This window comes from Branchiostoma belcheri, unplaced genomic scaffold, assembly GCF_001625305.1.
Source record: "Branchiostoma belcheri isolate BF01 breed outbred unplaced genomic scaffold, Haploidv18h27 scaffold123, whole genome shotgun sequence".
Taxonomy (NCBI): domain Eukaryota; kingdom Metazoa; phylum Chordata; class Leptocardii; order Amphioxiformes; family Branchiostomatidae; genus Branchiostoma; species Branchiostoma belcheri.
Window position 1 is genome coordinate 621,521 of NW_017802636.1, and position 12,218 is coordinate 633,738.

The 12,218-nt window shown below is 44.3% G+C and overlaps 3 protein-coding genes across 3 annotated transcripts in view; all 3 read right to left on the reverse strand.

Annotated features, from left to right (window-relative positions):
* Positions 1-5,151, reverse strand: part of LOC109463178 (stabilizer of axonemal microtubules 2-like) — a 9,137-nt gene extending 3,986 nt beyond the window's left edge. Inside the window, exons 1-6 of the mRNA XM_019759891.1 lie at positions 5,002-5,151; positions 4,598-4,700; positions 4,031-4,153; positions 2,514-2,720; positions 1,001-1,111; positions 231-383 (exon numbers count right to left, since the gene is read on the reverse strand). Coding sequence (XP_019615450.1) covers positions 231-383; positions 1,001-1,111; positions 2,514-2,720; positions 4,031-4,153; positions 4,598-4,700; positions 5,002-5,057 — 753 coding nt within the window. The 5' untranslated portion in view covers positions 5,058-5,151. The remainder of the gene's footprint in view (positions 1-230; positions 384-1,000; positions 1,112-2,513; positions 2,721-4,030; positions 4,154-4,597; positions 4,701-5,001) is intronic.
* Positions 5,152-5,380: 229 nt separating this feature from the next.
* Positions 5,381-10,168, reverse strand: LOC109463253 (tripartite motif-containing protein 3-like). Its single transcript, XM_019759996.1, has 5 exons — positions 10,073-10,168; positions 7,649-9,174; positions 7,173-7,336; positions 6,689-6,822; positions 5,381-6,349 (listed from the first exon to the last, which is right to left on the reverse strand). The coding sequence occupies exons 2-5, from the start codon at positions 9,093-9,095 to the stop codon at positions 6,022-6,024; spliced, it is 2,073 nt and encodes a 690-aa protein (XP_019615555.1). The 5' UTR covers positions 9,096-9,174; positions 10,073-10,168; the 3' UTR covers positions 5,381-6,021.
* A 313-nt stretch (positions 10,169-10,481) lies between these two features.
* LOC109463235 (E3 ubiquitin-protein ligase TRIM71-like) overlaps positions 10,482-12,218 on the reverse strand; it is an 8,831-nt gene continuing 7,094 nt past the window's right edge. The window contains exon 9 of the mRNA XM_019759975.1: positions 10,482-11,518. The gene's annotated coding sequence lies outside the window, so the exon portion shown is untranslated. The remainder of the gene's footprint in view (positions 11,519-12,218) is intronic.

Sequence of the window (12,218 nt, forward strand, 5' to 3'; positions counted from 1 at the left end):
CGGTAGATTTGACTTCAACCTCAAACAAAAGTCAAAATCCGAAAAGTATTAGTACAATTGCAAAATTGTCGACTGACCTGATTTGACTTCAACCTCAAACAAAAGTCAAAATCCGAAAAGTATTAGTACAATTGCAAAATTGTAGTACTAAACTAGAGTTGGAAAGCAGCTGACTACGTCTATTACGTGATTAAATGTATTTCTCCTAGAAACTTCTAGACTACCCTAACCTTCTTCTTGACGGGCCTTGGTTGCGGGGGGTGCGGCACGTAGTCGAGTTTGTTGACGGTGTCGTCCTCAAAAGGCTTGTCGGACTTGATGTACTCCTGGGGCGGCTTGGTACTCTTGGGCGGCGCCACGCTGTCGTGTGCCGGGAAGTCCTCCTGGGGAACGGACCAGACCAGAGAGTCGTCAGTCTGACACGCGCACTGACAGGCAGTACCGACAAAACGTGTGGCAGATTTACGTAATATGATGTCATTCATTGAAAAAGATCATTTGTTCTGCATCCCAACAAAGGGCAGCCGTACCAGCTGTTGCATCTGCTAGTATGTTCTAACGTTAGATCATATTAGCGTCAGTGTCCTGTGGGTATGTTATGATTTAGTGATATTGTCGTTTGACGTACAGTCACATCCTACAGCTGTTGCTTGCACATCTACTTCTAGCCTGAGTATTTCGTTCTCTAGTACGTTGACCTGATTTCTGTTATGGCGTAAACGTATAAATCCAGAGGTGTTATAATAATACAACAATCTTCATGCTCTTAATTTGCCGAAGTCTCAGTGTAGTCGGTGATCCAAAAAGGAGGGTTATTTGAAGCAGTCTCAGCTTTTTTCTTGTGATATCAAAATGGTTAGCCAAAGATTGTAGCCATTGATTGTACTGACGTTCACCAAAATCATGTGACCGAGAGGATGAGGAGGACATCAGGAATGTCAAGGTCTTTTAATAACGCCCTCTTGCAGATCTGTAACTAAATACAAGCGTTTGTTGTTACCGTGTAGCTGCTGGTGGTGACCTCTAGCCTGGCCTCAGGGTTAGCACCCAGCTCCTCCTTGTGTTTGATGATCTTACACTTGGCCGCCTGTTGTTCCTCTCGCGAGAACTCCTGTAGTAACAAGGTGAAAATGGACGCTGGTAAGACAATAAAAGCCCACACACAGTCGATATATGCCAGTCTGAGATTCGTAATTAATATGACCGTCTATACCGGGGAGTTTGGAGCAAAATGATTGGACAACCTCCCAACAGCGCGTGTATTGCAGTGTATGAAAATAATAAATCCACAAAATGTCATGACACATAAACATGTTTTAATGCTCAATCTGTGACTTGTAAAACTACTCTTGACAGAGGAGAGCCAACAACTTGATGAGCAATCATGATCAGTAGATTTAGTGGATAGAGCTGTTGACTGTTGGGGAAACAAGGCAACATTTTCTCACGGTAGCTCCAAATGATAGATGGGATTTGGAGGGGATGTACACATGTCAGTATTATCTTTCGAAATCAACTGCTTTAACATTTTTGTGTTATTCAATTTTCTTGTGACAGTCTTGTTTTCAGTATACTCTGTGCATTTGAACTTTTTTTCACATGTTTTGAAGCTTCACCCGCAGTTGAGACATTTTTTGTACGTCTCTGTTACAAAAATATGCAGACGACAGTACACAGTACACGGTCTGATATATCGCGGATCAGTTGACTAATTCACAATTCAGGTCAATTTAAGCTCCTAAAATGTTGATGAAGTACTCTTGTCGGTGTTGCTCTGTAGATATAGGTCAGTAATGGACTGTTGCAACCCTGTAACGCTATACACAATCAATGGATGGAAGGTAATGATCATCAAAATTTTGAAATAGGGTAGATAATGATTCTTATATTCATGGACAGATGGAAAAAATAACAAGCAAACATTAAAAAACTTGATGAGAATGGATGGATGGATGAAAAATTCTAACTTCTAATCATAAAGAGACGTAACAAATTTTCCTTCTGCTTGAATATCACAATCTTGTAAGCATAGGCCATAGATCCTAGATTTTTCTCCCACACACCCACATTAATGCGCGGTTCCGTGTTATAAATGATGAACTAATCCGTGCATGCCCACACCGCCATGATTAAATGAAATCTGGTGACGGGACGAGATGAGAAGCGAGAATTTAGCGTCCACCCGTGTCGGCGTGATCCTCGGGGTAACGAATCGTATCAGAAGGGGTGATGAGAGGGGTTTACAACCAACCACGACAGGCAAAGAGAGAGATATCACTGCAACATATGTATATGTTCTATGCCTAATAAATCTTAACATATAGCCACGTGAAGATGGAATAATCATTTCCATTATGTTGTTCATCATCTTCTATTTTCAAAATGTTCATGTTGCCATCGTTGAAGTCGCCAATTTCGCCTAGAATTAAAACGTCAATTTACTAGCATCTGCAATCCTGTAGAAACTACGAAATGCCCTATTAATACCTTTACCCACTGGTTTGCAGTTGTACCTTGTAAGTCAGCTTGGTGACGGTGTCCTTGGAGAAGGGGGACTGCTTGTCTCCGTCGGGCACGTTGAGCTGGGGCTTGGGCTTGAGGCAGTTGGGCGGCTCGGCGTACTTCCAGTCGAAGCACTTGGAGTAGGTGGTGCTGGTCTCCAGCCTCTCCTCCGGGGGATTGTACACGCGCGTCGGCTTCAGGGACGTCACCTTCTGGGGCTAAACGTGAAGTGATGGATCATATTAGTTTTAGAATATTGATAGCTAACATCATCCATACATTGGTAAAGATAGTTAACTTCTCTGTCAGGTGATAAGCTCCAAGATTTGATCGTTGTTCGTTCGGTCCGTAAATTGACGCTAGTATTCTGAAAATAACATAAAATAGGAGCTATAGTTTGTAACGTTAACACTATAAACACTATGAACGAACACAGAAGCGAAACGCTTCGGGTTTCAATTACTTTTGGAGTTTTGCGTGGCACGATGCCAAATTGGGGTTTGATGCAATTTCACGATTGGTTAGGTTTAGTACTTTTTAGATAGATGGATGTTGTCTATGCTAATCATCATCCCCACCCTTAACTGAGGCCCCAAAACATTGTAATATAATAAAGCGTGTCACATATGCAACATATATCTAAAACCTCCGGACCCACAAGCAGTTGTAGTTTAGCTCTCCGGTACAACAGCACGGCAGTGTCGGCCATCTTGTCTCAGCACAAAGTTGATCAGTTTGGGGTCAGAACAGGTCAATGAGAAGTCCTTCTACACGCCTCTGTTCGGCCGTGTTAAGTGTTTTCCTCGGGACAAGGTGCTTAAGATAAGTGGTCGGAGCGGAGAAGCACTCCATATCCTTAATTCAATGTACAACTCTTAAGGGTCGACATGCTGCCTTCTTAGCGACTCGGAGAAGTGCGCTACACCCTGTATGTACAAGAAAACAATCCCCAGTAACAGTGATATTATTAGGTTTCTAACACACATTGACTAATATGAATGGGTCGAGCAGCTGTAGTTTGCTTGTTTCTTTTTCAATTCGTGAATTTGTGAGATTTCGGTCTCCGTTTCAACTTGGTGGGTTATTGATTTCCTTTAGAGCAGTAAGGGTTTGCGCTCAAGCGTGGAAGCACAGTAATTCCTCAAATAATACTAGTGCACCCTTCTGATAGAGGCAGTTCTAGTATAGAAGTACAAGTTCGCACACCTCGCAACAACGGCCACTGACCATGACCCTTTGGATTCTTTTAGCTCTTAGAGATCCTTAGACGTATTTCAATAGAAATACCATCTGTGACAGAACATCAAAGACTAGCCGCCAATATTAAACATAGGAAGCACCCGAGTCAATATTAAGATCCAAATAATCTGCAAAGAGAAATAGTATTAAGGGCAATGATTGTAATACTAGGAGAATAGTAGGAAGACAAATAATTTGGTCGATACACCTCCATTCACCGGCGGGCTCACCAGCCAACTTGATTTGTTTTGCTGTCCCTGCCGTTCAATACTTCCTGACATATATTTACCTTGTGGGCGATATACAGGTCACGGTAGATGGTGGACAGTTGCATGGGGTCCTTGGTGGCCACCGACTTGACCTCCGGCCGTAGACTCTTCAGTTTTCCCGTGGTCGGCCATGCTTTAAACTCCTGTAAGATGGCGGGTGGCAGAGTTGGTACACACGGGGGAAACAGCAGTGCCGGCTATTATTGATTTGTTTCTGACGCAATTTAGTTTCTGTGAGCATCGATCGGCCCGGTGTGACTGGCGCCGCCCTGGGTCGGAGAGCAGCCGGAGGACGAGATAAAGCAGCACGGAGATTATACGGGCGATAATCTGGTTTGGAAATGCCAGGACGCCACTGAAATAGGGACGGACAGTGGAGGAAAAGGGCTTGTAGTAGAGATGTATGTGGATATCTAAACGTATGAGTGACATTTTCAACGAAATACGTGCACGTGCTACTCCTAATACGTGCAGTCGTATTTTTTGCGTATCTTATTACCTGGATGTCTAACCTTCACCGACGCGCAGTCGTTACTTTATTTTTGTCCCATACATCGTCAACATCCACTTGACAACTGGTGCCTTACCTCCCGGTACTCAGTACCGGTGGCTCCCGCTGGAGGACGCTTCTGGTCGGCCTGCATCCGCTGGAAGTGATCGGGCTGCTTCTGGTGCGGACAGCGGTGCCGACTGCCGGGGGAACGAACCGGAGTTTTAGGTCGTTCATACTCGCAGACAACAAAGTAAATCCTGAAACCCCGTCGTCCTTTACCTGCAAAGTTCCTCCCGATGCGTTTGAAAACTTCTAATGACTTGAATGACTTGTGACCGCGTCGAAAGCGCCATTGATAGTAGAAGTTGATGGAACATCAATGATAAAAGTGCTACCTAAAACCTTTACCCCCCCCCCCGCCATGTATACACGAAGTTCTGACCCTCATTATGTTGCAAATTTTGCTTCACATAACTGACTGACTGACTGACTACTCACCCACAGTCACAGATCTGACAAATACACACGGTCCCATCTTTAGTGGACGACACCATGACCGAGCTTGAACAGGTGGGAAACAGAAGTTTCCAGTACGATTTAAAGATGCGTGATCACTAAACGTACATGTAGTGTGAAGTTCTCTGTGCACTGTTGGCATAACGACATACGTTGCCGTTGTTCTAGTACACTATACGGTGTAACAAATGATCGAACACATGCCAATACAACATTATTCTAGAACAGTTTCATACGTATACACGTGAATCTACGTGTGGATGTTAGGAGTATATAAGGACTGGAGGATAACACATCATTCCACTCAACTATTACGTTAAGTTCACAATGTACTGTCTGTTCCTATTTACGTAGGTTTAAACAAGATGACGTTCATAACCAGGATACGCCACAACCAGAGCTTTAAGTTTTATTGGCATGGAAGAAACTATCACATGGAGAATGTATTAGGGATTCTGACCATCATTTCCGGAAAATGTACTTAATATATTTATTGCAACACATATTCATTTGTTTTTATCAAAACTAAGATTGATATTTCTGAATGAAAATCATTATCAATTGAACGTATAAAATATGTGTGCGCAGATCATGTTTCGTTATATCAAACCACTGCATATGATAATAATGTTAATCAAACCGGGATATACAGAACATTTCTCTACTTCAAAGTCTACACTGAACATGTGCATTTGCAATAATTCTGTATCGAACAGTAGTCGATATCAATATTGTCTGTAACAATGGAAGAATTCTTAGTGTGCGCCCTGACTCAAGCCAGAGTGACAGGTTTTTATGCCTTTACTGCAGTGATTTTTACATATTTCACAAGTGGTAAAGAGATTATTTGGCGGGTCAACCTTTTATGAGATTGGCAAACATAACCCTATAGTGTCATTTCTTTTGTTCTCTTATTACAACACTAATTTTTGCATGAATCATGACACATGACAACAAACCCAAAGCCTTTGGGGCTTTCAAAGTTCAACAGTTTGTCCATGATCAGTCCTCTAGCTTGTACACTTTGACGTAACATCTGTCTCTCTCGGTCAGCACAAGTTGGTTGTGTTCCTCCCGCAGTGCCAGGGTCTTGGGTGACATGAGTCCGTCGTCCTGCGTCAGGACGTACCGATGGAAGTTCCCGTCCGAGTGGAAGATCTTCAGCATGTTGTGTCCGCTGTCGCACACCACGATGTCGTCCGCGCTGTCCCCGGACGTCAGGACGCAGGCGCCGTACGGGTAGATGAAGTTGTTGGCGTCGTTTCCGCAGCCGCCGAACTTGCGGAGGAACTTGCCCTGGTAGTCGTACACTTTGACGTAGTGGTTCCCTCTGTACGGAAATTGCCAACGACATAGATTTCAGTGCTGTGTACTTAGAATGTAGAATATAAAGAGTACCTTTTATTGAAGGCAAACAAAAATCCCCTGCTCACTTTTACACCGCTAGACCAAACTTAAACAATGAGACAAACTCAACAACAAACGGGAGCATGACAGAACGGGAAGTTTAGTAAAAAAGAAAGAAGACAAAACATGACGTTGTAAGTTTGTGAGGAAATACATCCTACAGTATTTCTTTACATAACACTAGCGTTTCTGTGGAAATGAAGAACAGGAACTGACAATCAAAACATCATTAGAGCCACGTGAGTATGACTGCGAGCTCTACCTGTCGCAGACGATAAGCTCGTCTCTGCTGTTGACGGTGACGTAATGTGGCTTGTTGAAGGAGTAGGCGTCGTTCCCGTATTTACCGAACTGGTGCACAAGGTCTCCCTCTGGCGAATGGATGGTCACCTTGTGCTGTAAGACAAGGAAACGCAAATTGACTTTAAACAACACGAAGATAGGCTGTATGCGATAAGGTCGGGAGAGACAAAGAATGAGGCATGCATAAATTATGACGCCCTCTCCAGCTGAGACCGAAGGTCAGGTTTACCGATTGGAACAGAAAAGCTGGCAGCAGTACTTTGTACCTCGCTGTGCAAATTTCACTTGTCACAATGGGAGAAAAGCAAATTTAACGTTCTACTACCTCATGTTGTTTTCAACAACCGTAAGGAGACTGGCTATACTATGCAATGCCTTACGATTGACGGATACCATACTTGTTTAAACACTTAGCTTGAACAGAGAAGATTATAATCTATCACCTTTCTAACATCGGTGAGGATGAAGCGGCTGTGCGAGTCCACGGCGATCCCGTGCACGAACTCCAGCTTCCCGTCCGCGTCGAACCGCCGCAGCTCCCGCCCCTCCGGGTCCATGATCACCACACACCCGCGCCCGTGCATGTTCCCGGTCAGCGCCAGGTAGCCTTCAGATCAGGGTGATAGTGCATGTGTCAAACCCATGTTGTGTTGTGTTGTGTTGTGTTGTGTTAGCAATATTATTCACATTAGGCCCGTGTGTTGTATTCTGTACGTATAGAGTGTTGGCTTGAAATTGAAGTGATACATGGGAATTATGCGATTAGCAGCTCGAGAAGCTTTGTTTGTGGTCCGTGTAAGATTGGCTGAATGGCTAGGTCATACATTTCAATAGTCTGCATGCACATACTTATTGTACATACCGATCAGGGTCTATTTTATATATAAGCATTACAAAGATTAAAGCGACTTTTACTTACCCTCCTTCGTCCAGACGACATTACGTGGGAACACGGGCAGCTTGACTCTGGACTTGAACTCTCCCTCCTGTCCGAACACCTGCATGGATTTCTGTATGGAGTCCAGAACAAGGATGTCCCCAGTGTCCGTGAACAGGACCCCCTCGGGAGCCAGGAACTGCCCCTCCCCCTCCCCGTCATTACCGAAGTCCAGCACGAGTCTCTTGGTGGTCTTGGCGTGCGCCATGGAGTCTCTGCGCTCCGGCTGGTCCGTCTCGTCGTCCGTGCTCTTGGTCAGACTGTCCAGCCGCATGACGTCGACGTCGTCCTTCCTCAGGATGGGCCGGTCCACGTCGTCCAGCTCGTCCGCGCTGTTCGCGTCTGCCTCGGACACGGACGTCGTGTCGTCCTTCAGGCGCGTCTCCAGCTGACCCATCTTCTGCAGGACGTACTGCACGTCCGCGTCCTCCGTCACGAACAGCAGCTCCGACCCCACCAGACCCTCGATGATGTCGTCCCTCGGCTCGAGTTTCCCCACCTCCTGTAGGTTTTCAATCAGCCTGTCCTGGTACTGAATCACCTCCAGGTCGCTGCCGTACCGCAGAAGTTTCTCCGTGAAGTCACAGGTGCTGCGGAGCCGGACTAAGTCCACGCTCAGCGAGTCTTTCTCAGCTTCGATGTCCAACTTTTCCCGCTCGTAAACAGTTTCCAGTTCGGACAGAAGGAATCTCTTTTGTTCTTCCACGGCGGAGATATATTTTCTGGTGGTTTCGGCGATCTGCTCGGAAACCTCGGTCTTCTGTCGCGCCTTGTGCGTCTCTGATTCTCTCAATTTCCTGATGGAAGTCTCGTAGGACGGAATCTTCTTGCTAGCCGTGTCCAGGAACCCTTTGACCTTGCTTAGACTACGCTCACTCGCGGCTCGGTATTTCGGGGCTTCCTTGTCGAAGTCTTGATCGATGTCTTTCCTCCGCTCGTCAAGCTTACCCTTGTTTTTGACGAACAATAGCTCAAAGAGCGACACGACATGGTGACCTCGGGTGAACTTTGTTCGGGGGTGGGCGAAGGCGCAGTCCGGGCACAGGTTGTCTCCGCACTCGATGCAGTGGGACACCGACAGCACTTCCCCGTCCTCGTCGTCCCCGCACACCGAGCACGGCACCTCCCTGCCCCTGGTGTCCTCGTCCTTAGCAGACAGAGCCTCGCACAAACTCGCCACAAATCCGTTATCTTCAAACCCAGCTACACCCAAGTCCGGAATCGTGTGGTTCACCCGGCACACGGGACACTCCACTATATCCACGTCCACGGAGGCAAATCTTTCCAAACAGTCTTCACAGAAAGTATGAAGGCACGGCAACAGCTTCGGGTTGGTGTAGACCTCCGAGCACAGTTTACAGACCAGAAAGTTGTCCTTGGTGTCCCAGACGTGGAGAGACTGGGGGGAGGTGGTCCCGTTAGCCGCCATGATGATCAACTAGTGTTCTCAGGTGTCGTCATGTGATTGTTCCGGCAGGTAAGGGGTCACGCCGGACAAACTTTGTTTGCTGAAGGGAGGAAAGTTCTCATTACAGCCTGCTGTTGTGTGTAAAATATATGTACTTTACACCAAACTGGCCTGATTTGGGCAACGTTATGACTTCCTTCAGATTTATGACTACAACCTAAGCACGACGTGGTGAATTTGGAAGAGCAGGAACTGAATTTGTGCAGTTAGCTGCTGAAATGGTGGCGGTCATTCCTGTCGCGAGCAGGATCTAACGGCAAGTGTTTGCCTACGGGATGAATTTCATTCGAACGGACGGTCACATATGAACAAGTCAGGGTCACATGAAAACATATCATCTTTTGAATACCTTTGAATACCTCTCCACAAGAGACAAAATAATCACTTGAAACAGACAGTGCACGTGAGTTTCCTTCTTGCAGATCAGGGCAAGAACTGATTTGGAAGCAAGTTTTGATACCTCAGCTATCACCTTCAAAATTACACACTTGCTTTTCTCTACATGTTTTTTTTTTGGCTTATGTTATAGTTAGTCATTTTACCATTTATTAATTCCCATGACCTAAGATAAATTCCATTTCCAGGACATTAGGCCGAATTAGGATCACCAAACAAGCCATAATCTGATCATCGGCCGTCACAGTAAACTTCATGTGACTTTATGTGTGCAAAGTCTAGACACCTACGCCATAAAGCCTGAGAATGGTGGCACGTACGCATTTGGCACTAACGACACGTTTAACGTTGCTGCGGCGTATTTATAAAGCTAGAGAGGTAATATCATGTACTTAGTGCCAAGATTGGAGACCATTTAAATATTAACAGTATTAGCAGCACTGCTGTGTAATATGCTGATAAGACAGGGCATTATGAAACGTGAGAAGAAAATTGTAATCACGAGACAAAATTCGTTAACAATAAGGTTGATGAAGAAATACCTCTGTGATGAAGTCCGACCATTTTATGATTCTGTCTCCTCACCGGGCCGCCCTACGTAATGCGTCCTTATAGCCTATACAGACAACCCCACTGAGCCGTAGTGGTCGTTAATTTCAATGGCATATCGATATATCTGCTCTGCACACTGCCCCCCTCCCACCGTCATGGTCACGTACTGAGGATGGCAGTCTAGACACAGCCTCGCTGTGACAGTAGGAAGAAAAACAGGCAGACACCTTTTCCTCATCATCTTTAATGTCCCCATCAACATAGCAGCACCCACGCCTTTCACCTTTTAATGCCTCACACATAGCAACGTCACGTGGTGATATTGAGAGTTGTATTTTCCGTCTAAGACCGGAAGTTAGTATCTAATGCAGCGTTTTTAAAAGTAAATACGAAGTCCTGCTGATCTGGGACCATCCTTGAAAATCATGACATTCTTCTTGAACATCAAACATAGTTGCTATGATTTCTGACACATGTATCTGTAATATATTGCTCTCTTTCACCTAATACTAATTGCTATTTTGGCTGGATGCCCAACGCCGATACAGTGCCGGACACATCGTATTGCTTGCCAGTGCCCATGTACAAAACAAAGTCGATATATGTCTAGCACCCATACAATGGCATACATATTGATAAGTATGCCACAAACAAACTATACGCACGTAATGACTATAAATAACGTTCTCGCATAAATATCACCAAAAGTAGCTTTAGACACACTTCTTCTAGCCATTCAGTTGGAAACCTAAATACAAGTTGAAACGGATACAAGCTGGTAGATGGGTTACTGCTATACAGCGATATAATGATGTCAAAGAGCAGAGCAGGAAGGGTCAGTGGTGGGAGGTAAACATTAGAATTCTGCTCAGTGAACAGCTTATTAATAATAATTAAAAAAAACTACTGAACTGAATGATCAATTGCACAATATGTTAACACAGCCACCATAATCTTTTCCTGTTAAGTACACAGTACCACTCATTCATCATAGTCCACCAATCCCCGCGGTGAAACAATGTGCTCGATGTTTGAATAACTCTCAACCGTTACTAAGCGTAACTTTGCAACTACTGGACTATGTACTGACTTCGCAGTTTTGAAAAACTGGATTAAAGTACATATACTATAATTCTATATCAGCTTTCTCAATGGTCTTAGTTATTAGGTTTTTGTGTGTTCGATATATGCTCTAATAATTTACACTAACCCGTAGATCATAAAATGTTAAGTAGGCAACAATTCACATATCTATAGGATATTGATATCGATATCTTTACATTTTCTATAGTGAAATACGTATACCGTCACCGTCACATTTCTTTAAACATAGTAGAGAAATAATCTATTATACGTATTCATACATATACGTATACTATACGTATTATATTCTAACGTATTTTCGAAAATACCGATCCGAAGCCGGTAGCGTTTTTACCCTCCATGAAAATGGGGGTACTGTTTTTACTCCGTTTCATGTTTGGTCTGATATCTGAAGATCGGTGAGAAGGAACTGTACGATATTTGGCAGATTGATGGATGGGGCCTTGGAGATTGTGTAGGTTGACTTTGAGCCCCTGGTGATTGACCTTGGTACTGCAGTTTAATTTTTTTATTCTATTGTTGGCGCGTTATGGACTGTTTGTGCGATATTAAGGTAGCATGTAGTTGTTATCATTATGGTTTAGTGGTTTAAATTTGGGTTTCCTAGCTGTTTGCGTTTGATATTTACAAAATGTTTAACGTTGGTCTTTTTGTGTTGAATGTTTGGAAAATCTGGTGGATGGTTTGGTATAATTTTTGGTATGTGGGTAGTTGTTGAGTCTCTTTGTGTTTTAGAGGACATTAGCAGGTTGTCGTATATTTGTATTGCTTAATTTAAAAGGATTTCTACATTATCACCCCTATTTTATAGTAGTGTGGTCTTTGTTGACCCCAATTGGCACACAGTGTATCTATTTTTATCTCCTGTTTGACAGGCTATATATTTCTTTGGTCTGGTTATTTTTGGGTTACTGACCTGCCGGCCTTGCTAATGGGGCGGTTTGTTTGTGTTGTGATTGAGAGGTCAATGACCTCACCTCTGCAGGATTGATACCTGTGCCTCTTCCCCCCCCCCTCCCCACCTCTGTTACC